The sequence below is a fragment of the Arachis stenosperma genome, chromosome 8 (assembly GCF_014773155.1).
Source record: "Arachis stenosperma cultivar V10309 chromosome 8, arast.V10309.gnm1.PFL2, whole genome shotgun sequence".
Taxonomy (NCBI): Eukaryota; Viridiplantae; Streptophyta; class Magnoliopsida; order Fabales; family Fabaceae; genus Arachis; species Arachis stenosperma.
In genome coordinates, this window is record NC_080384.1 from 32587999 (window position 1) to 32614168 (window position 26170).

General features: G+C 36.9%; 2 protein-coding genes across 3 annotated transcripts; both read right to left on the reverse strand.

The window, feature by feature from the left end:
* Positions 1-388: 388 nt before the first annotated feature.
* LOC130945814 (uncharacterized) lies at positions 389-3986 on the reverse strand. Its single transcript, XM_057874510.1, has 8 exons — positions 3900-3986; positions 3732-3830; positions 3502-3650; positions 2640-2916; positions 2411-2514; positions 2185-2358; positions 1207-1267; positions 389-517 (listed from the first exon to the last, which is right to left on the reverse strand). The coding sequence occupies exons 1-8, from the start codon at positions 3984-3986 to the stop codon at positions 389-391; spliced, it is 1080 nt and encodes a 359-aa protein (XP_057730493.1).
* Positions 3987-17506: 13520 nt separating this feature from the next.
* Positions 17507-23859, reverse strand: LOC130946372 (homeobox-leucine zipper protein HDG2-like). Of its 2 annotated transcripts, none has more exons than XM_057875098.1 (12): positions 23509-23859; positions 22494-22823; positions 21696-21982; positions 21505-21622; positions 21229-21417; positions 20282-20737; positions 20098-20199; positions 19653-20028; positions 19289-19560; positions 19108-19203; positions 18653-19030; positions 17507-18045 (listed from the first exon to the last, which is right to left on the reverse strand). In XM_057875098.1, exons 2-11 carry the CDS (start codon positions 22617-22619, stop codon positions 18665-18667), a joined length of 2388 nt encoding a protein of 795 aa, XP_057731081.1. In that variant the 5' UTR covers positions 22620-22823; positions 23509-23859; the 3' UTR covers positions 17507-18045; positions 18653-18664. The 2 variants fall into 2 exon arrangements, with proteins under 2 accessions (XP_057731081.1, XP_057731082.1); XM_057875099.1 differs by having other exon boundaries at positions 22482-22823.
* Positions 23860-26170: the final 2311 nt, after the last annotated feature.

Below are 26170 nucleotides of genomic sequence, written 5' to 3' on the forward strand. Positions count from 1 at the left end.
GTTTTCCTAATCTCAAGCTTACTTGTTTGGTCTTCTATTTGGGCTTGATTTGGTGTGGTCCATCTTGCATGGTTTCAACATGAATACCTTGTACACGTACTTTCTCGTTGATTCACCCCTCAACTCTCTTCGTTCAGGATATCAAAACACGATCTCCCCTCTTTACTATTGATAGGATTTTCTTTAGCACTCGCCTTATTTGAGTGTCATTCTTTTTTCAAATTGTTCTTTATTTTCAATCAAAATATTTTCTTGCTTCTTTCTAATTGGTCATTTGACCATCATCCAAAACCCAAAATGGGAGGACTTTGCTCGGCCTTAACTTTCTCTCCCGAATTGGGACTTTCCTGAATAATAGTTTCCATCAAAGAGCTGGTCCCTCCCTTCACTAGTCCATCCCCTCCTTAGCTGGATGCAGTAACCAAATTCGATTGCTGGGTCTTAGTGACGGCAAATTTAGAGCACTGATCCGTCTTGTGGTCATATTTGTCACATGAGAAGCATATAAAGTGCAAACCTTCATATTCAATATTAAGATTGTTGCTTAGAATAGAGATTTTAGGAACTAACTTTCTTGTCAGAAGGATTTCGCAATGCGAATCCATACGAGCCTTCTTTTAGAGTGATTGAACGTAGTTTGATAAATCTTCAGCATATGACTAATAACTGATCCAACCCTCCATAGAAAATGGTGGTTATACGACTCAATCGGCAGATTAGAAATTCTGACCTATACTGCAACATTCTTCTCCATACTTTCTGAGGATAGGAAAAAGGCCTTCAACATTGAACGATCAGGTAATGCCCAAGAATTATCCATGGACTTCCAAGAAGAGCATGAAGTTAATCTTCTTATTTTGAAAAATGCACCAGAAAGTAGTCGCAATCTATATCTATAACTTTTATTGTTTTCTTATTCACCCAATCCCTATGATAAAGACGTTGCTCCATGAATGCAAAAGTGACTCTCTTTCCAAAGAGTTTTCACCATTAAAGCCGCCTTCCATGGCTTATACCATTCGTCATTCATTCTTAGACACAGGAATTAATGGACACGGATCGAAGGGTTTACTCCATTCCTCCTCTTTATTGTACTAGCAATCTTTCGAGTTGGAAAAGTCTTCCTCCATCACAACTTTCTCTCCTAGGATACTTCCAACCATCATAATTAGAGAAGATAAAACCGAGTCCTTGTACAAGACTTACCTCTTTTTCGTTGATACTTCCAACCATCATACTCATCTGGAAGCATTCTTGCCTGTAATACCTGCACAAAAGAGTTAGTAGAAAATCCTGTCAAACTTTCAAACAACTCTAAAAGCTAGTTTAACCGGCCTCAAAGTATCGTGTAATTGATTCACAAGTTCCAACTCCCATTGGAATACCTCACGCCTCCATTGGAAGTTCCAAATCCACTCTAACTCATCCTATAACCCATAAACCCCCTATGACAAATTCTTTTTGGATTGAAACCGAGTAGAGCCTTGGAAACTTGTCCTTTAGAGGACCACAACTTAGCCAGACATCTTTTCAGAAATGAGTTCTTCTGCCATCACCAATCTCCATGGACAAGCCAATTATCATCTTGTCTCTTATATGTTGCTCCTTTATCTGTAGCTGACAAATATCCTTCCATGGACCAACTCTAGTAGCTAATGTCGAGGTGGATAATAGTTCATTAGAGGGAGAGATTATTACAAGAGCATACCACCTTCTTCCACAACGAGCACTCCTCCTTTGAAAACCTCTACCACCACTCCTAACCCATTTAGCTTTTTTGGAGCTTGGACCACTTTTCATCTAACCAAAGCCATACCATTCCTTCCATCATCTTTACTCCACAAGAACCTTCTCTATAATGAAATCAGTTTCTCCGCAACAGCCTTCAACATCTTATATAAGCTTAAATAATATACCGACTGGCTATTTAATACTGCTTTGATGAGCACCAACTTTCCCGCTTTATTGAGTACCTTAGATTTTCATAAGCTGAGCTTCTCCTCTACTTTGTCTATAATTGGCTTCCAAGTCTTGACCAACCTTGGGTTAGCTCCTAAAGGAATTCCAAGGTATTTGATCAGAAGAGTAGCTTCCTTGCACCCCAACAAACTGCAAATACTTCAAACCCACTGTTGTTCACAATTGATTAGGATCAAATTGAATTTGTCAAAATTGATACTTAACCTCAACATCAACTCAAAGCATCGTAGAAGCCTCTTGTAGTTCTTAATAATCTCCTCCTTTGGTAGACAAAATAACACAGTCTCATCGATAAACTGAAGATGTGACAATTCTATATTGTCTCTCTCAATGAATAATGGGGATATCCAGCCGTTTCTAACTGACTCTCCAATCATTCTATGTAGGATATTAACAATAAGTACAAACAAGAATGGAGATAGAGGATCACCTTATCTCAGACCTATTTCCATCTTGAACGGCTTCGTTGGTGAACCATTTATCAACATTGACATAGAAGTTGTGCCGACACACTCTATAACCCACCCCCTTCACCTTCGCCCAAAACCCATTTTCTGCATAACAATGTCTACAAAACTCCACTTGACCATATCATATGCCTTTTAAAAATCCAGCTTAATTATTCCCGCTTCTTTTTTTCTCATTTTAGGCCAATGTACAGTTTCACAAGCAATAAGAGCCTCATCATGTATTTTCCGACCCTTGACAAATGCACTCTGAGTTTCTTCAACCAAGCCTGGCATAACTGATCTCATCCTCCTAACCAATACCTTAAAAATCACCTTATACACACAACCAACCATGCTAATTGGTCCAAGGTCCTTAATCTCCTTAACCCCAATGAACTTTGGTGCCAATGCAACCCATGTGATATTAGAATCTGTCGGTAACCTAGATGTCTGAAAGAATCCCAACACAGTTACCGTGAACTCAACCCTAATCTCATATAAGGGTGGCAATGGGTATAGTAGGATAGAGTTTGGAGCCAACCCTAACCCTACCTGTGGGTTGAGATTTTTATATAACTCAACTCTACCCTACCGACAGATTGAGAATATCTCAACCCTAATCCTACCCGTTCTTAACCTGCGAGTACCGACCCTACCTGCGGGTTACAAAAAAGATGCAACATTATTATATAAGTTGATGATAATTTAAAATAGAACTAATTTTTATGTAAAAAAAGTATTAAATTATCAATTAATGGCCTTTTTTTTAGTGGCTAACGATCTTTTGCATTTAGTGAGAGGTTTTGGTTCAACATCCCCTTGAAACATATTTTTATATAAGTATATAACATATACATATATAGGGTGCGGGTTGATCAGGTAGGGTTGAAGCTTAACCCGCACCCTACCCGACCCGTACGAGAACCCTACCCGCACCCTATCCTACTGCTGCAGATCAGGTTGGCAACCCTATCCGACCGAGTGGGGCCAGGTTGGGTACCCGCGGATAGGGTGCATATTGCCACTCTTAAATTTCTCATCCTAGCACTTCTTAATGAAGTTCATGTTGTACCCATCACTTCCTGGGGCCCTAGATGATTCACAGTCCCACACTACATCTCTATACTCCTCAATCGACGGCAACACCTCCAAAGCCGCAGAATCCTCTTCAGCTATCATATCCACCAGTCCATCCCTAAAACCCACCATAAGAGACTCTTCCTGATGATATAATTTTTTGTAAAACTCTCTGATAGCAATTTTTATTCTTGCTTGATTTCTTACTAACCTTCCATTAATTACCAGCGCATCAATCATGTTATTCATCCTTCTTGTTAAAGCTATGTTGTGGAAGTACCTGGTGTTTTTCTCCATGTCCTTCGCAAGTCGGGATCGCGACATCTGTTTCCAATGCAATTCTTTTCTCACAAACTACTTCTCATAACAAGTCACTAACGCCTGTCTTCTTACCTCCACTATTCCATCATATACCACATTGCTTACCATGTCATCTATCTTCTTGATCTCTTCCTCAAACTTCATAATTTTCTTATCCATGTCGCCAAAATTGTCTCTGTGCCATCTCCCCAGAGGAATCGTCAAGGTCTTCAATTTAGCTATGAAATGTATCTCCCATAATCTCCCTTCATTCCTCTTTAACCATTCTTAGAAAATCTTCATGTATAAACCATGAGTTTAAGCTCCGGAACGGTCTAAGTCCACATCTTAACCTTGTACCTTCCACTATCATCGAGCAATGATCTGACAAGCCTCTTGGTCCTCCTTTTAAGCACATTTTTAGGAACTCTTCAACCCATTCCAGAATAACCAGAATTCTATCAATCCGACTGCAGGAACAACTTCTGAACCAAGTAAACTTACAGTCATTAAGTGGTAAGTCCACTAAGCGCATATCTTGTATCCAATTCTTGACTTCTTTAGCAGATACTATTAAGCTAGCAACACCTTTTCTTTCCTCTACTTCTACAATCTCATTAAAGTCTCCCATGAAGCAACAAGGAACCTAGCATAATCCAGTTGTATAGCTCAACTCTTCCCACGCAACAAGTTTCTCATCTCTAGTATGAACACCATAAACCAAGAAAAAAGCACAGTTGAAATTATTCTTTAATATGATCCCTTCCACACACAACCATCTCTCCCCTTTATAACGATTACTCATTTTAAAAATTATTTCATCCCATATTAACAACAACCCACCCGATACACCATCAGACTCAATATATTCCCACCCAGCACCATCATACTCCCAAAAACTTGTTACATCAAACTTCGTCACTACATGCCTTTTAATCTCAATCAAACCTAACATATTCAGTCTATATTTTTTCTTTAGGTCATTTATCATTCTAAACTTTTCATCCCTTCTCAACCCACTAACATTCCACAAACTAAAGATTATTTTAAAAGGCTATTACACACCTTATTTTTATTCTTAAGTCTGCACCATCTTGCTTTCGCCTTTTGTTTTGTCAATTTTCATTTTTTAGTAATTTTTTCATTTTGAACTTAGAGAATAGCCATAATATCATCTTCTTCGTTGTACAATATTACACCAGACTCCACTGCTACTTCACATGTCCTCTTGTTTTCCAATATCTGCTCCTCCAAAGTTGAACTCTGATTATCACCAATTTTCTCATCATTTTTATCCCCGTCTTCCCTCCTTTGAGTATCTACAACTCCATCCCTACCCTGCACCAACATCCTCCGATCTACCTTCGATCCACTACGTCCATTTACAACATCAATAACATCAACTTTCTTATTTGCCCAGCTTCTGTCTTCAGCTTCACTTACAAACTTGTTCTCCCCATCTAAACCGTTTTTCCCATAAATATCCCCAAAGTTTCCATCGTCACTAACCTCCCCGATTCCACCATTTTTACCTTCGACAGCTCCATCATCTCCATAGCCTCTATCCGCCGGGAGCTCAGCATTATCATCCGTCTCAATTCCTCTAATCCTTTCATCCTCCAACTCAGCTGGTACCACCATGACTTCCTCGTTCCCAAACGCCTCTACACCGCCACTTCCATCATTCACAACCTTCTCAACCACAGGCCCATCATTCACCACAACAATACGGTTCTCGAAGCCATGACTCCCACGTTTCAACCCTCGTCCTTTTCCAGCTCGTCGTGCTTGTGTGTCTTGGGTCAATTTAGCGCCTCCACCTCCATGAATCCTTCCTCTAGCTGTTGCGCTATGAACGGGTCGGCTCTCCCTTAGGTTATTGCGCTCCACACGACCCGGTTTCACCAGACCCGGAACACTCAACTTGCCTGTCCCAGCGCCCCTCAAGGTTGAGCCTGAGGAATTAGTTGGGCCAAATGAATTGCATAGCCCATATTGTAATTACTAGTATTTTTGGTCTAGCTTTTTTTAATGCTAGTGTTTATTATTTTTACCCTTATGGCACTCCCTTGCGGCCCACAATTCAAGTTGTCAAAAATTTAAGATACAGTTTTATCTGAATCTTCTTTATTACTCATAATGGCACCCCCCACAAAATCAGCACTCCCTTCAATAACATCATTATTTGATTTGTACGTTAAAATGATTCTCTTTTAAATTTTCATTAACCTACTCGTTTAAAATACTTTCTGAAATTACCATTCTATCCTTAGCTTCTTCACTCTCCCGCGTCACTGCCATTAGCAGTTCTGCCGCCTAGTCTACGCATTTCGGTAAGTTTGATTGCCCCACTAACCTAACAGCCGCATCTGTATAGTTACCTGTAGTATTTTTTTGTTGTTGTTCACAACTTGTGTCTCCATCAGTCATTATCCAACTTACAACTTATTCCATATATCTCGCGTCCCACCTCTTTTACCAAAATATCAAAGCTATTGATGCCTATTGTAATATGTATTCATTCATTGATCACGTCCATAACACATGCATCAATTTGTACTCGTCCAACATTAAAGCAATTACACAATTCTGTCATCGTATCGCACCCAACTACTTCACCCCATTGACCTCCTATGGTTTTAAACATTTTCACAGACCAAGCATGCAACAGAACTCCAAAATATTCTAACCACACTTTTCTAATTTCACTTTGCTCCGACTCTTCCCATCTCCATACACTATGAAAAAATTGTAGAATACTATTCATTTTAAAAGTGTATGTCTCTTTAATGCTTAACACACTATCAAAAGTCAGTAAAACTTTGTATGCGCCTAATTCTCGTACTTGGATGACTTGAGGCAGGTTTTTCGCAATCTAATCTTTCAAAGAGTTAAAATTAATAGCAATCATTGTTCTTCCCACGAGACTTTTCTGTAACCAGTCCAAATTTTTTTTACCACAACTACTTCCACATTTTTTGTCCACCTGTTTTCATGTAGATTTAGATCTTTCATCTCCTTTCTTGGTTCTTTTGTATTCATCCGGCCCTCTATCTAAACCTCCTCTCGTTGTGGCCGGTGAAGAGTAGTATTTTGATCACCTTCTTTTCTCGGAGTTCTCTTCATTTCATTCGTACCCGATATTCTCCTATACTTTGCTTCCCCCACAAAAATAACATTTTCTCTCAACCTCATTCGATTCATTTCCCTTATAGCCATCAAGGCCCCCTTCGTGGTGTAACGTATGAATGCAAAAATATATATATTATCACTTTTTTATTTTCGTGATAAATATATATCATTTATACATCCCGTCAAGTTGAATAACTGAAACAACTCTCTATTCGATATATTTTCAGAAAAGTTATCCATGAAGATTGAAAAAGATCCATTCTCTAATTTTTTGTGCTTTTTTCGGTTCTAAACTCTCATCTTTCTCTTATTTTCTATGCCTACTCCTCCCTGTTTTCCACCCACACTCCCTCTTATTTTTTAAAAACCTAATTAGTTGATTGTTACCCTACCTGTTAAGGATTGACTGCATTAATAAATGTTTTTACTCAATGTTATTTGTTAGTATATATTATCCATATAATATCATTGAAAGTGTTCAATAATCCTTCCGAAAAAAATGTCAACAAACTATTCCCCTAAATTGTTTTACGTAAGGTTTGTTGTGTTTAGTATATGATAAAATATATAGAGTAAAATTTTATAGATGAAATCTATGTAATGTTGATACCAATTATTGAAAACAGATAGGTACCGCAACAATCCTTTGAGGTGATGCATCTTTTTCAAGAATCTTAGCAAACAAAGTAGTTGAGATGTTTTAGTCGCAACTATATGTGATCATGTAGAGATTCTTTAACAAGGATGGATAAAGTTCTACAACATTAACACTGTATTTGGTTCTAAGAATAAGATAAAATAAGATATTAAAAATAAGATAAAAAAATATAAAAATAAAAATTAATATTTTTATATTTTATTTGATAATAAATTAAAACAAATTATAAAAATTTAATTTATTTTTATTTTGTTATTTCAAAAGTTTAAAAAAATTATAACAATAAAAAATAAAATTATAAAAAATTAATAAGAATAATAAAAAAAAGGGCCCCGCTACACATACAAGCAAATAACGCATACAATCCTTACAAGTTGGCCCAACTCAGGTTTAATCCACGCGCACTCTCTCTCTTTAAATGGAGCGTCAATTTCACGCGCGTCACTCGAACGATTACGCTTCGAAAAAACCGCTCGTTATGGCTCACTCTTCCTCTTCTCCTTTAAAGATAACACAAATCCTCAAGTTTCGAGCAACATTCCAAACTGAAGAGACATTTGAACTCGTCGCGAATAATAGCAGAAACCATCAACAAAATATTATTCAAGGTACGTTATTGTTTTACTCATCTTGTACATTTTCCACATTTCTGTTTCTGATTTCGAAATCGAAGAACTATGTTTTACTGTTCTTCTATGTTCTTCTAGGTTTTATTGATCTTCTTGTTCTAAGAAATTGAACACATGGTGTAAATATATTTGATCCAATTATAAGTAAATTTTTTTCCATAATTAAACTCTCTCTGGTGTATTCAAAATGTCTGATTTACAGGTACTATAATATGAAGTGGTGATCCAGATAGATTGGAACCCATATATGACGGTCTGCATAGAGATCTGCATAATACACCCAAACACAGACTATAAATACACCCGATAAAAAATTAAATTTACACCACTGCTGCAGATTTTAACCCAACACTACCTGAAAGCCACTTGTTGTCCACAAGACCAAAATTAATTAAACTCTCTCTAGTGTATTCAAAATTTCTGATTTACAGGTACTATAATATGAAGTGGTGATCCAGATAGATTGGAACCCATATATGACGGTCTGCATAGAGATCTGCATAATACACCCAAACACAGACTATAAATACACCCGATAAAAAATTAAATTTACACCTCTGCTGCAGATTTTAACCCAACACTACCTGAAAGCCACTTGTTGTCCACAAGACCAAAATTAATTAAACTCTCTCTGGTGTATTCAAAATGTCTGATTTACAGGTACTATAATATGAAGTGGTGATCCAGATAGATTGGAACCCATATATGACGGTCTGCATAGAGATCTGCATAATACACCCAAACACAGACTATAAATACACCCGATAAAAAATTAAATTTACACCCCTGCTGCAGATTTTAACCCAACACTACCTGAAAGCCACTTGTTGTCCACAAGTCCAAAATTAATTAAACTCTCTCTGGTGTATTCAAAATTTCTAATTTACAGGTACTATAATATGAAGTGGTGATCAGATAGATTGAAACCCATATATGACGGTCTGCATAGAGATCTGCATAATACACCCAAACACAGACTATAAATACACCTGATAAAAAATTAAATTTACACCTCTACTGCAGATTTTAACCCAACACTACATGAAAGCCACTTGTTGTCCACAAGACCAAAGTTTAGCAGAAAATCATTCCAATTCCTATCAAATGAGTCTTTGCTATGAGAGTTTCATTTTCCCTCTCTGCTACATGTAATCAATTGATTCTTAATCTCGTTTTCCTTTCTATTTGTGCTCCGAACTCTTGTAAAAAAACCTGCAACCTTGGTATAGTTCCTGTAAAATTTTCCAGCATCTTCAAGGGTGATAAAGGTCATTCCAATCTTCGGAATAAACTGGTCATCAACAACAGAGAGGTTACAGAATACACCATGTCAAAAACTATAAATACACCATGTCAAAACGAAGCTGGAGTTACAGAGAGAAAAACTAACGTCAATGACGAAGAACAAACCAATGAGAAAGGAGAGGAAAAGAACGATCGAAAAATCAGGGGAAGACGCGCGAGAAGAAGAACGATGAAATTTGAAAAGAAAGAAAACAAAGAAGGAAACAAATCTTTTAAATTTGGTAGTTATACAAACGCGAGATCTTTGTATAGCGCGTGTAAGTGACGTAGAAGTTGCAGCGCGTTTTAGTGGATTAGGCGTTAATGAACTTGTAATAGTTACAAGACCTAATCGCTTGTATACTAAGCTTTTCTCTAAAAAAAATACAAAATAAATTGTATCTTTCGTTAATATTTCATTACACTAATTTAATTTTTTAAATATATTATTTCTGCCTATATTTCATCCGCTAAACGTAATTTTATATCTTTATATTTTTATTTCAGTGTCTTATCCTTATAAATAAATTCAACCTAAATTCTCGATCAAATCAAAGTACCTTGCTTAAAGAAATTAATCATATAAGTAATATATGTTTGATTATTGCGACATATATAGAAAAATAATAAAGTAATTCAATTCCCTATTACTGGATAACAATAATCAATTTTGACAAAATTAGACGTAGTTTTCGAGCGATAAAAAAAAAGAAGAAAAAAGAAACATTATTCATTTCCCTTGATGTAAAATCTATGGTCAAAGCTAGGATCATACTACATTTTAGGAGCAAATATCAGTCTTATATATGAAGCAGAGACCACTCAATTTGAACATTTGATATTTTGATGTTGAAATTGATAACCAACCCATACTTTCATATTTATGGGAGCTTGCTCCTTTTACTGCTGTTACGTTAGAGAGATTGACACTACAAGTAAACACTTTAAACATTTTCTTTTGTGCGTCTAAATCAACACCTAGATGTGGGATATGATATTAAACATGTTTATATGTCATATATGCATAGTGTTGGGCCAACCATGGGGAGCTCTTGACAATCGGGGAGATTCGGAGAGGAATCAAGTGAGAGAACATAAGATGAGATGACGCCACATCCAACTCAAAACCTTAAGGTGTCAAGTTAATGGGTCTCTCATCTTATAAACTCCTCACTCTTCCATGCTTTCTTTGATGTGGGACTAACTTCAACACTCCTCACACTTGCAATACTAACAATCTCCCCCTCAAGTGTGAGCCTCCACATCAAGCATCAACTCCCCTCTAGCTCCTCCACCACCATGAGTATTCGTCCATCACACCGCCGCAAAACACCGCGGGACACGCCGCCCGGACCACCTTTGCCGGGAAGACTTTCGATGCTTCACCTTGAATACCCCTTAAAACCACTAGACCGATTAACCATCGGCTCTGATACCACTTGTTGGGAATAAGACACCATTCCCCCTTGAGAAAACACCTTTGACAGAGAAATAAAATAGACACAATCACAACACAAGAATTTAACGTGGAAACTCCAATTACCGGAGAAAAAACCACGACCGTTGTCAAATGACAACCAGAGAATATCACTATGTGAAAATTGTTACAACACATAGACTTCTTTCTCTCACCGGCACCCCAGTACACCCACACTCTCTCAAAGCAAATATCTAACTACACCTCACAACACTCTCTAATCAAAGAGTACAGAGGAAAAGAAAAATCAGATACAAGCTTAAAGTGTTTCTGACTGGTGCAAAAACAAATGGAGAACTTAGCCTCATATTTATAGCCTAGGCCACCCACTCCATTTGCTATCCTAAGCAATGTGGGACTAATTCAACCAAATTCTAACAATCTCCACCTTGATTGAAATAGTCACACATCTTCAGCTTCCATTGTCAACACCGACAATTCTTTGCTGCCATTGTCTATACCGACAATCATAGTTCAGAGAACTATCATACTCCACCATGAAAGTATACTCACTTGGAATTTGACCACTCCAAGCATTTCGCCTTGGTACAGATCGAAACCTTGCTGAAAATTCATGGTGCAACTTCCAAATTGGCTTTTCCTGAAAGTTCTTCAGCCATCGACATAACTCCGCCACACACCTTGCATCTCAACGCCAACCAATGCCCGTGTGCAATTGTGGACCCGATTGCCACAACTTATCCTTATCCATGGCACTGCGGCAATACCATGAGGATACTTCTCGTTTTCTAGAGAACATCATCTTCATACCAGAGATCTTCTCCTTCAACGCCTTGTGCAAACCTGATTGTATCAACACATCCTTGACTTGTATTTGCCACAAGCCAAAATTGATTCTTCCATCAAATTTCTCTATTTCAAGCTTCACAGCACTTGAATATCCTGACATTGTTGCAACCGTATACTGGAATAGTATAACTCAACTGTAGACCGTGCACTAGGAAGGGTCCCCAGGAAAGAGAGGTGGGTCACAATGGACACACTTAAATACCAAGTCTTTCCTTAGCCAGAACCTTTCCAAACTGCACTCTCACAGAGTCACACTGCCTTCCAGCAACAACAACAGCAACCAAAGGTCAATCTCAAGCCACAGGACAAAATTCTTTTCTGATGTGGAAGGTCAGACTAGGCTGCAACCACAGAGCATACTAAGAATAAATCCCACCGAACTGAAGCTCTGATACCAGTATGAAAGAGCCCAACAGCGGAAACGACACAAATGTCCAACACAAGAACAATATGGAAGCACTCACAACGCAATATGGCAGCAACTATAACAAGCAAATATAGCAAGTAAAGCAATAACAAGAACACACCGAGATTTTAACGTGGAAAACCCCCTCAATGTGAGAGGTAAAAACCACGGGTCGTCCAGACCAATGAAATAGCTCCACTATAATCAAATGAGGTACAAGAGAGTCTCAAACAAAGTACAAAAATGTGCATATAACCAGCCAAAACATCAATGCACCAAAGCTCACAAATAATAGGCAAGAAGATGAAATATACCCAAAAAAACAGAGCAGATGTCGAAGCCAATTTCTCCCTCTGCAGACCTCCAATTAAAATCTCCACCGTTCAGAATGAAGACCAAAATGTGAAGAATCTACAGTTTAAATTTCACGTCGATCCAACGGTGAAAGAATGAGAAACTGCCGTTCCAAGATTGCTGCTCTGTGTAAAAACGGGAAACCTAATTTCTCTCTTGCGAAACCAATTTCTCCTACTGCAAACCTCCAATCAACATCTCCACCGATCAGAATGAAGAACAAGATGATAGGAACACGCACTTTAAATTTCAAGCCGATCCAACGGTGAACAACTGAGAAACTGCCATTTGAAATTTGCTGCTTTGGACAAAAACGAAAATTCTGTTTTTCCCTTTCTTTCTCTCTTTTGTGGCTACTCTCTATCACTCTCAATGACACTCAAAAACTGATTAGGGTTGTCGCACAATGGGTGCAAGAGACACCCTCAAAATGTTGGGCTTGGGCCTCACAAAGGAGAGAAAAAACCCAACAAATCTCCCCCTTCTCGACTAGGTGGAGGCCCTCGCCATTCCGGCGATCAAACAACATGTTTCAAACTTTTCTCTTGACAATGCTTTTGTCATCATATCAGCACCATTGTCATCAGTATGAACTTTCTCAAGTTCCAACAACTTGGAATCTAACACATCCCGTATCCAATGATACCTAACATCGATATGTTTAGATCTTGGATGAAAAGTAGAATTCTTGGCAAGATGAATAGCACTTTGGCTATCACACAACAAGACATAACAGTCTTGCTTAAAACCAAGTGCTGCAAGAAACTTCTTCATCCACAACAACTCTTTACATGCTTCAGTTGCTGCAATAAACTCTGCCTCTGTGGTAGAAAGTGCAACACACTTCTGTAGCCTTGACTGCCATGAAATAGCTCCCCCTGCAAACTTGACCAAATAACCTGAAGTAGACTTTCGAGAATCAATATCTCCTGCCATGTCTGCATCAGTAAAGCCAACTAGCAAAGGTTTCTCACCACCAAAACTCAAACTCAAGTTAGTTGTACCTTTGAGATATCTCATAATCCATTTAACAGCATTCCAATGTTCTTTACCTGGATTAGAGAGAAAACGACTCACAGTACCAACCGCATGAGCAATGTCTGGTCTAGTACACACCATAGCATACATCAAGCTTCCAACAGCTGAGGCATAAGGAATTTCATCCATTGCTTGTTTCTCCTCATCAGTGGTTGGACACTGCTTGGTACTCAACTTAAAATGAGGAGCAAAAGAACTAGCAACACATTTGGCATCATTCATGCCAAACCTTTGAAGCACTTTCTTTATGTACTTCTCCTGTGACAAATAAAGCTTCTTGGAATCTCTATAACGAGTAATAGTCATGCCCAAAATTTGTTTGGCAGGACCCAAGTCCTTCATAGCAAAGAACTTGCTCAACTGTTTCTTCAACTCATTAATCCTCAAAGCATTCTTGCCCACAATCAAAATATCATCCACATAAAGCAAAAGAATGATAAAATCATCATCAGAAAATTTTTGCACAAATACACAATGATCTGAAGTTGTCTTACGGTAACCATGCTTCTCCATAACAGATTCAAACTTCTTGTACCACTGTCTTGGAGCTTGCTTCAACCCATAAAGACTCTTCTTAAGCTTGCACACAAAATCTTCCTTTCCTTTAACAACAAAGCCCTCCGGTTGCTCCATGTAGATCTCCTTATCTAAATCACCATGAAGAAAAGCGGTCTTCACATCCATTTGCTCAATCTCCAAATCAAGAGATGCTGCTAATCCAAGCACAGCACGAATGGATGACATCCTCACAACAGGAGAAAAGATCTCCTCATAATCAACACCTTTTCTCTGGCTAAAACCTCTAACAACCAATCTAGCCTTATACCGAGGCTTAGAATTGCGTTCTTCATTCTTGATTCTGAATACCCATTTGTTCTTCAAAACTCGCATACCCTTCGGTAGCTTCACCAACTCATAGGTATCATTCTCAAGCAAGGACTTCATTTCTTCTTGCATAGCTTCAAGCCATTGAGCTTTACTTTCATCTTCAACAGCCTCTCCAAAGCATTCAGGTTCTCCCCCGTCAGTCAACAAAACAAACTCATGTGGAGAATATCTTGACGAAGGCTTTCTCTCTCTTGTAGACCTTCTAAGTGCATTTGCAGGAATTTCTAAAGCTGGTTCTTCATCTTGATCATCATCACCAACTTCATCAAGTATCGGATCAACTGTTCCATCTTCACCTGCACTTGTATCATGCTCATTATTTTGAGCTTCAATTCTACCATCTTCTACCATAGGCATAGAGGGAGTAATATCCAAGTCAGAAAAATCATCACTAGGCTGAACCATTGGCTTCTCCGCATGATCAACATCCTTCAATGTTTGGTCTTCAACAAAGACAACATCTCTACTCCGAATCACCTTCTTGTTAACAGGATCATAAAACCTGTAACCAAACTCATCCATGCCATAGCCAATAAAATACACTGCCTAGTCTTTACATCAAGCTTAGATCTCTCATCTTTGGGAATATGAACAAAAGCTTTACATCCAAAGACTCTTAAATGATCATAAGAAACATCTTTACCTGACCATACCTTCTCTGGCACTTCAAATTGCAAGGGAACACATGGTGTCCGGTTCAAGACATGAACAACAGTGCTCAAAGCTTCACCCCAAAAGGATTTTGCCAATCCAGATTGTGACAACAAGCACCTAACTCTTTCAACCAATGTTCTGTTCATCCTTTCAGCCAAGCCATTCAACTGAGGAGTCTTCGGAGGAGTCTTCTGATGTCTTATACCATACTCTTTACAATAAGCATCAAATGGACCTGAGTACTCACCACCATTGTCAGTACGAATGCATTTCAACTTCTTCCCAGTTTCTCTTTCAACAGAAGCTTGAAATTGCTTGAACACATTCAAAACTTGATCTTTGGTCTTCAAAGTGTAAACCCATAATTTTCTAGAATGATCATCAATAAAGGTTACAAAATAGATAGACCCTCCAAGTGTTCTTGTCTTCATCGGCCCACATACATCAGAATGCACCAAGTCAAGTATCTCCGGCTTTCTTGAAGGTGGATGGCTCTTAAAAGAGACCCTGTTTTGTTTTCCAGCAAAACAATGATTGCACTTTTGCAAAGCAACCTTACAACCAGATAAAAGATTCCTCTTGGATAACATATTCATGCCTTTCTCACTCATATGACATAATCTCTTATGCCATAAATCAGTTTCATCAACAAACTCAGCAGCATTAACAACATCTTTCATAATCTTTGCTTGAGTTAAATAAAGAGTAGAGTGTCTTGTACCTCTAGCAACAACCATGGAACCCTTGGTGAGCTTCCAGCTATCACGAGAAAATGAGCTATTCAAGTCTTCATCACACAACTTACCAACAGAAAGTAAGTTCAAACGAATATCTGGAACATGCTTCACACGCTTCAAAGTCAACTTGGTACCGTTGGAGGTTTCTAAACAAACTTGTCCAACACCAACACATTTTGCAACACCTTGATGAGCCATTTTCACATCACCAAAATCACCAGGAGTATAGGACGTAAACAAATCCCTCCTAGATGTAACATGAATAGAAGCACCGCTATCAATCACCCAACTAGTGCTATTATCAACAAGGTTAACAGATTCAAACTCCTCAACAACAAGAAAATCATCATGAGTTACATTAACCTTGTCTTCCTTGTTACCATCATCTTTATTTTTGCTCTTTTCTTTACTTGCCTTGGCTTTCTCCTTCTTTAGCTGCCAACAAAATCTCTTCACATGTCCCTTTTGACCGCAATGATGACACTCAATATTCTTATACTTTCCTCGAGACTTGCTTCTGCTTTGATCTCTACCTTTAGGACCTCGACTTTTGCTTCTCCCCCTAGACTCAGAAACAAGAACATCTGAATGTGTAGTCGATGTACCTTGTGACTTTCTTCTCATCTCTTCATTCAAAACACTGCTCTTGGCAAGATCCATAGAGATTACACCATCAGGAGCAGAATTGGACAATGACATTCTGAGAATTTCCCACGAGTCTGGTAAGGAGCCAAGAAGTAACAATCCTTGAACCTCTTCATCAAACTTGATACCCATGGAAGATAACTGATTCATAATTCCTTGGAAATTGTTCAAGTGATCTGTCACAAAAACATCTTGTTATTCCCAGTTTTTCGAGCATACAACTGTTCAAGTTTAATCCAAAGGGTTCGAGCATGTGTCTCTCCAATAATATGGTTCAACACATTATCGTCAACCCACTGCCTAATATATCCACAACAAAGTCCAATCATCATCAGACTTATCATTAGGCTTCTCTGTACCAAAAACTGGTTGATGAATGCCAGTATGTTGGGCCAACCATGGGGAGCTCTCGACAATCGGGGAGATTCGGGGAGGAATCAAGTGAGAGAACATAAGATGAGATGACGCCACATCCAACTCAAAACCTTAAGGTGTCAAGTTAATGGGTCTCTCATCTTATAAACTCCTCACTCTTCCATGCTTTCTTTGATGTGGGACTAACTTCAACACTCCTCACACTTGCAACACTAACACATAGGATTAAAAAATTAAATAGATAAATAAGTCATGATGAAATTTTTTATTTATCCACCTAAACTTCTAGAAAAAATGGTATCATCAAGACATAAAAATTTTATATCCAAAAGATTTAGAATTTAATTCTTGGTAAACACTAAAAATAAAAAAAATAGCATAAAACAAAGAAAAAAGACTTATCCAAAAGTTAAACAAACAAAAAAAAACTCTTACTTAATTATATATGTTGTCTGCTTTTATTAGTTTATATTTTTTAAGAAATTAATATCATGACACCAGGAAAATTAATGAAAGCAACAATGCAACATACATCTCAAAATCCATATATATAAAATAAAAAAAAATATGAATGAGGTGAAGAAATTGATGTGAGAAATTAAATTAGCCACCGTTTAGTAGTGGTGCAAGCTTTCCATTAAACTTGCAAGTGCTAAAACACAAATAACAACAACAATAATAATATTAATTGATTAGCACAAGTGAAGAAGGAAGAACATAAGAGGGGGTACGTTAAAGCTAGACGCCAGTTACATATCCAAAAAAGCTAAGAACAACGATAAAAATTAAACCCTAGCTAAGAATAAAATATTAATTATGTTGTTTTGTCTTGAGAAGGTGATGAACGAAGAAGAGAATGAAGTAGTAATTAAGGTCTTAATCGAAGCCTCTTAGCTCGATATATAGCTTGTTTGGTATAATAATATTCAAGGGAAGTCAATTCCCGAACCTTAATCCTCTAAGCACTGATCATATAAAGTTGGTGATGATCGATGTGCAAAGAAGGGTTCATGCAATAAGGTGCGCTCTTGACTTCTCCCCCATTTCCTTAGCAACTTGTTTTGTGTATAAGCCGAACTTCCCAAACATACACCTTCCTCCATCATTTCTCCAAAATGCAATGCACCCCCCATTTTCCTTCTTCTAATACAACTGCATATCAAGGTTTAAACCAAAGACATTAATTCACGCTTCCAATTTGATAGATCATGTACATTATTAGAAAACGTAAGTGTTTATTATTATAGGAAAAGTATATGTAGAGAATGAAAATATTAAACGAACAATGGATATTTTGGATGTTCAATTCATTAGAAGTGCATATGTTTATTCTAATATTAAGATTTAGGTGAGTAATTTGAGAATATAGTGTGTTTTATTTGAATTGGACTAATTTTAGGACCCGTTATTCATGTTGTTCAAAAAAATCATTGGTTATCTAACATAATCCTTTATTATATTATATACACACAGACCTTAAATTTAGCATATGAGCATAATATATCTCACACAAACCCTAGTTTCCAGCACCAAAAAGGGACAATAACACTAAGAATGAACTGTATAAATCATGAATTAGGTTTCATCAATGTTTTGTTGATCATATTAGTGGAGAATTTAGAAAATAGGACAAAAATGATATAAGAAATAACATGGATCAGAAATGGTCAAATTATGTACGAAAAAGTCTAGAAAAGATTGTGATTTTATTTGTATTATGTAGCGTCAATTAGGTGAGAAATATAATGCAAGTTCATACCATAGGTTTTCTTTATGAAGGAGCTTCTCCAGATAAAGAAGCCTTAATTCTCTCAACAGTGCAAGCAATAAGGTTGTTAACAGTGGCAACAGAACCAAGAGACAGCTTGGCGGTTGGAACGGAATCAACCAGTATTTGAAACGCAACAGTTAAGAGAGAACCACCATGTCCACCGGCTTCGCTACCTCCGTCGGGCGTTGTCCCGTCCGGAAGAATAGCGAAGCCAGAAGGAAGAAGCGCCACATAGTCAGGATCTCCTCCATTCAGAACCACATTCATGGCAACAATGTCCACTGGAGCATAGATCACAAATGACCCAGTTGAATCCGTGCAACTCTCTTGCAATATCAACATGTTACTCTGGCTTGAATTCGCACTCTGAAACAAAGAAAATGATTTTTCAATATATATATATACTAAATAAAGTAAATTGAAGGTCAAAGTACGTAACATACATTGACTCGAAGGAGAGAGACACAATTTCCAGTATCTCTTCCATTAGCAATATGTGCCATTTCTTGAACAACTCCACCATTGGAAAGGATGTCCCACTGTTTGATTTTTCCAAAGCTAGTTAGACAAACATGGAGAGTAGAAGAAAGATTTTAACTCAATTTGATAGTTAAAAAGGGTGACCTCGCTTCTGGAATTCTCGTCACGGAGGAATTCAAAGACCCTTTTAGGAGGAACTGGGAGCCAGAAAGAAGTAGCAGCACTGAGAACAATGCCAGGTGGCCTTCCAGGGTCATCCACACTCTTACGTGTCATGACTCTGACGTCATCCGCACCCGTTCCAGAAAGCGTTGTCCACGTGTGCGCCGTTGAAGCACTCACCCCAGCACAAAAGCTTATCACCATTCTCTCCGCCAGTTTCAGCATGCTCTTCCTCCCTTCTTGGTTTGTTATCACTGTTAATCATCTCATCAAAATAAAGAAAGATAGAAAGTTATTTATTAATAGCAGATCTAAGCTTAATTATTGTAATTAGTTATTTGCGTACCTCCAACATCAACGGTGGGAATGTTAGTTGCCATGGCACTAGCGAGCCTTTCACACTGGCGATCCAAGGTTGCAATCCAGCGTTTGGCACCGAAGGCGTGACCAGAGCTAACAAGCTGCTTATAGAGACTATGAACGCCTCTGTCATCAACTTCAACGTGCTCAACCCATATGACCTTGGAGTAGCCGTTGGGCATTTCTTGAATCAAGCAACCAGAAGGCCTTCTCCTGCACCTGGCCGAAGGACTAGGCCGCAAATTGTCCAACGACACGTCCACCACTGCCCACGTGCCGTCCGCGTGCTGTTTACAATACCTTACGAAATAGCTCTCTCTTGTTGGCACCAGCGGCGAAGGCACTTGTAACTCCGCCGTCATCTGCATCAGTACATATTAATTAACAATATGCATTCATGCTCCTCTCAATCCATGTATATATACACATACCACTTGCAAGGCACCGTTATAGTTTCCTGCTACCCCTGTTGATAGAACTTCTAGAGTCACCGCTCTTGAAACTATTCCAGAGAAAACCGTCGACCATTGGTTCTGATCAAACAAAAACAAATATTTTTTTTATTATCATGCATCTTGACAGAAATCTCAACATGCAATTGATTAGTATTATTACCACATCCATGAGAATCTCAACAAGGTTAACATGGTTCATGATGACAACAGCGGTTTCTCGTGAAGCCTCACATTTGAATCCATTAGGTTTGGGTCCGATTCCACGGGGGAAAGATCTGACATATTCATCCTCGTTAAGCACAGTGGTGGCACCATCAAGTGTGGTCAACCAAAGAGGCTCACCCATCTGTGCCATCCCAATCAGCTCCTCCATGGCCGCTACGGCCAGCTCTATTATCATTGGCTTGTCTGCTTCAGTGGGCCCACTTATTGGCCTCAGAAGATCTCCGGCTCCACCTCCTCCGTACATGTCGCCGCCACCCATGCCCGCTTGCCCACCGAAACCACCAATGCCGAGTTCTAGCGGACGTGCTGGAACTGAGGATGATGAAAGGAGTGGGTAGTTCACCACTGGCTTCCCCACGTACTTTGCAGCAATGGCAGAAATCCGATCAATCTGAACATCAAAAGTAACAAACACAAATCAAACACTTCAAGGCTCATCAACTTCAACTACATATATTCTTGAATCTAGGGTTTGTCGGATAGAGGGGGGAAAGTGTTGTTTTGTTACGAATATATACTGTAATTGCAAGTGTTTAAATTTACTAACAATTTATTTAATTTAAAGTATAAATTTACATGCAATTATGTACAGCTGTATTCATCTAAGATTGATAGTAAAAAATATTGTTAGATAATTAATGTGTTCTTTTAACCATTCTAAACGAGTTTATAACTTTGTGCTTGTGGCTAGTGTAGTATATATTTAGAGCAAGGCACTTATTCCCGTGTCAGACTAATTTAACACGATAAATTAGTGGGAAACTGTTGGTTTCAACTTTGATTACACGTTTTTCACAATTATTATTTGTCAAATAATAAGTAGCAAGAAACAGAGAGAGAAGATTGTTATTGTTGGTAAGGTGCATATTGTATGTAGTATACCTCTTCCCTTAGCCTGGCATTTTCAAGCCTCAAGTGATGTTCATCAAAAGACATTTCTCCAATGGCGGTTGGTCCACCACAGTTGGGGCAAGAGGCATTGCTAAGAGCCTCCCTATACCTCATGTTATCCGCTCTCAGCTTCTCGTTCTCTGTCCTTAGCTGAGTGTTCTCGTGCCTCTCATGTTGCGTCTGCACGGATATTAACATGTATATTTATTTGCGTGTCTTTACCCAACAGTTTAAGCTTTTGAAAGAAAGTGCGTGGTTAGTGGTTACCTTCATTTGAGTGCGCTTGTTCTGGAACCAAAACTTCACTTGCAATGGCTCTAACCCTAACTCACGGCTCAGTTCCTTCCTTTGCTTGTCATCTGGGTGCGGACACTCCTTAAAGAATCTAAAGGAACCAAAATAAATAAATAAATCCAAAAATGTGAATATAAAATTGATTATCGTTTATAGCTGCTTACGCTTCCATTTCCTGGATCTGGTGCTGAGTGTGGCGGTGGTAACGCTTCTTCTTGTTAGGGCGGGGGTCTTGGTCCTCGCCGGAGGCGCCACCTTCTTGGTTCTCGCTGCCGGACTTGGTGGCGCTGTCGAACTCGTCCTCTCGGATTCTAGGGACGTCGCTCTCCGGCGTGTTCTGACCCATCTCGAGGCCGTGGTGGTGCAATTGACCACCTTCCATCATGTTGGCTTGAAACATATCCATGGATCTTTGGTGATGTGTCTCCGAACCCTTGTTGTGGTTCTCAATCTAACATCAACAGAATACGAGGTTTATAGTACAAGTACACTAAGTCATTATTCTTTTATTAATTTCTTTTTTAATGTTACTATTTTTCTTTATCTATTTTGTTAGTGTTGAAAAATGGTGAAAAAGGGTTTATGTTTGTGCTGAAAACTTGGGTGGTGAGTGGGGTTTGACTAGAGTACTAGATTTATGTTTTTGAGGTAAACAACTGAGCTTCCAAACAGTGAAAATCGAAAAGGATAACGCGCTTTACGAATATCGAGAAGGATGTTTATTTTCCAAAAGGTAAAAAAAAATTAAAAAAGAAAATAAAATGGCGCTATAGAGACTGTGATGAATCCAGACATAATAGATAGACAAGTAGCTAGTCAAATTAGCATCAAATATGGGAAACAAGAACAAGAAAATTGTTACGAAAATTTTGAATAAGGATGTTGAAATTAATAATTAAGCGACTAATTAATTAATTAATTAATTAAATTAATTTAAAAGTGAAGCGCACCAATTAATTAACCTGGCCAAGAGAGAGTCCAGAGGAAGACGAAGATCCAAACCCACCCCCAAGGCTGTTTCCATTGTTGGTCCTTCCGATCATCGATGACATCATGTTTCTCGCCGGAATCATAATACCGGCTGGCATATTTCTCCACAACCCCCAAAACAACACACAACAACAATAATAATAGTAATAACAACTTTGTTATTGGGTTAGAGAGTTAGATTTTCTTAGACCCTTTTACTAATTCGATGAATTCGGCTTCCGATCCAAGTTTGGATCCTTTAATTTCTCTTTAGATTCTTGAAGCTGGTACGGCGGTGTGGCAAGGCTAATGTGCGTACGTCACTACAGATAAAAATGAAGTTAACATAATAACATATTAACATGTATAACATATACTATATAATAAGCAACGTGATCAAATAAAATAAAATTTAGGCAAATTAGAAAACGTTGACGTATTAATTAAGGGCTTCTTATTATACTATTTTTTCAGAGTGAGAGAATTATGTGTAAGGAAGAAAAATTAATGATAGTAGAGGAGGGTTGGACTAAAATTTTTTCTGAGTGTTTCTAAGGATTTCCGAAAGAAATGTGATGTAATATATGACATATATATAAGTGACTGAAAATGCAGAGAAGAAAAGTGTACTATTGTTGACAATTTTCTGAAACTACCAAAATCAACTCACAAAGGATCATATCAGGATATGAAAATACAGTAATAATTTCTTTTTGTTTAAGAAAACAAGAAAAAAAAAGGGGGGAATATATAAGGCCAACGAAGATCTAGGGGAAAAAAATTAAAAAAATCCAACGATAGTTTTTGCTTTCCTTTATATTTAAGCAAACCTACCGTTTCCTTTTCACATTCTAGCAACCCTAGCTATATATGCAAGAGTGAAACCAACTCACTCAAAAAAAAAAAAAAAGAAATTAAAAAAAAATCAAAAGGAAGATTTCAAACACAGCAGCACCGATTTGGTTTAGAAGAAAAAATAATAATGAATGATCTGAAACTCTCACTTACCAGTGAGGTGTGGTAGTTGCTGGGGAAGCTATAGCTATATATGTATAATTAGAAGATAAAGGCAGTTAATTTAGATCTGCTTTTGGGGTATAAGCAGAAGCTTGTTGCCTTAAAAGGGAGCCTTTTGAGGGATAACAAAGGTTGTTTTGAGGAGAGTTATGGAAAAGGGTTGGTTATAGGGTAAGCAGTGAAGAAAGGTTGAAGGTAGGAAGAAAAAGAAGAAGAAAAAAAAGATGATGTTCACATGGAGGAAGGAGAAGAGAGAAAGAGTGAGGACAAAGGAATTGAATTGAAGGATGGAAGAAAGAGAGGAGAAAGAGGGGGATGGAGAAAAATGTGGCAGCGATGAGTTATTGCTGAGCGTATTGAGATGGTGCAATTGCATTAAATGGTGGTGCGAAAGAGGTGTGTAGTAATTTGCTAGTGACTAGTGAGAGAAAGTGAAAGAGAGAGAGAGAGAGAGCCCATATTTTTTTTATTTTTTTATTTTTATGTATTTGGGCATTGGGAGAGAGTTGATAGAGCAACCAATGACGGCTACCAAACCAGTTAGTTTTTTTTTTTTTACTCAGCTTCCATTCTATATTGAATTCACTTTTTCGCATGATCTACTATATGATATGATATATGTTTTCTCCATGTTGTTGGGGGTTATTTTTTTTTAATAAATCTCTACATATAAGTTAATTAATCTAAATAAATTTAACAAGCCTTTAATATTTATTAACCTCACTACCTCCTCTTTTTCTTTTTCCTTTTTTTATTGAAAATTTTTTTCTTCTTTCATTTTTCTTCTTTTCCTCTATCATCTTCATTATCATGATCATCATCGTTATAGTCATCATCGTCATTTTCTTTTTATACGTATCGTTGTTATCGTTATTATTATCATTATCGTAAAATTTTTACCATATTGATGATATTGTCTGATCCAAAATTGATTTCGATACATTTCTGTTGATAATTCAGTTATTTTTGTGTGATGTTTTGTGTCGTAATTGTTAAAAAAATATTTCGGTGTATTTGTAACAGAATTTCAGTATAAAAACTAAGAAATTTATGTGTTATTATTAAAAAATTTCGGTGTATTTTTATTCTGATAAGTTCTACATAATTTAAAACTCTTCATCTTCTCTCTCCTCATCTTATACTGCTCCTTCTTCTTCTTTTTCATCATCATCATCATCTTCTTCTTCTTTTTCTTATTCATCTTTTTCTTTTACCTTATCAAGTTTCTTCTTGTTTTACTCTCTCAACAAGAATAACAACAAAAAATCAAACAAAGAAGAAGAAGAAACATATAATGCTATAAAATTACTTGAAAGAAGATGAACCTACATTCATTCAACTAAGAAAAAGAAAGATATAAAAAAAAAGAAGAAAAAAATGCATTAAAAAATTTTTTTTGTGTATTTGTAGCAAAATTGGTGTAAAAGTTCTGAATTTGGATTATTATTGTGATGAATCTGTTTCATTCTCGTTTTGGTGTATTTTAAAAAACTTTTGGTGTATTTTAAAAATCTTTCGGTATATTTTAAAAATTGTTTGGTGTATTTGTATTCTGATAAGTTTTGCATAATTCAAAATTTTTCTGCTTCCACTTCTCTCCTGCTGCTTCTTCTTCTTTTTCATCATCATCATCATCATCTTCTTCTTCTTTTTTCTTATTCATCTTTTCCTTCTTGTTTTACCTTCTCAAGTTTCTTTTTGTTTTACTCTCTTAACAAGAATAAAAACAAAAAAATTAAATAAAAAAAATAAGAAATACATAATGTTACAAAATTAATTGAAAAATAATGAACTTACATTCATTGAACTAAAAAAAAAGAAAGAAATAAGAAAAAAAGAAAAAAATGCATTTAAAAAAATATTTTTATGCATTGTAGCAAAATTTTAGTGTAGGAGTTTTGAATTTGAATTATTATTGTGATGAATCTATTCCATTCTCGTTTTGGTGTATTTTGGAAAACATTTTGTGTATTTTAAAAAAAATTTGGTATATTTTGAAATTTTTTCAGTGTATTTGTATTTTGATAAGTTCTACATAATTTAAAATCCTTTCTCTTTTTTCCTCCTCATCTTCTACTACTACTTTTTTTTTTTATCTTTTTATTTTATTTTTTCATAATTAAATCAAACAAAGGAAAAAATACATAATGTTGCAAAATCAATAGAAAAAGAATGAAAAAAAATGTAGCAATAACAACAGCAATAAAAAAAATGACGATAAAGATGAAACACGCAAAGAAAAAAGAACACAAAAAAATGAGGAGGAACGCAAAAAAAAAAGAAAATAAGAAGGAGGAGGGGGAGGAAAAGGTATGCAAAGAAAAATGGCTCACACGTGCATTATGTAAGTGAATTTTGTTAAATTAGAATTAATTTATTTGAACTTATTTGCTAAAAAAATTGTATGTATAGCGAGACTATATTTTTTTTTACCTTGAAATTCCTAAAACTTATTTAAGCATATAAATAAATAATTTATGATTATTTGACTAATTTAAATTAGTCTGATAGATGACTTAACTATAAAAAATAAATTTAGAGTGATATATTTTATTTATTATATATTAATTAACCGCATTATATATATATATATATATATATATATATATATATATATATATATCATTTTTAAAATAATAAATAAATGGTAATT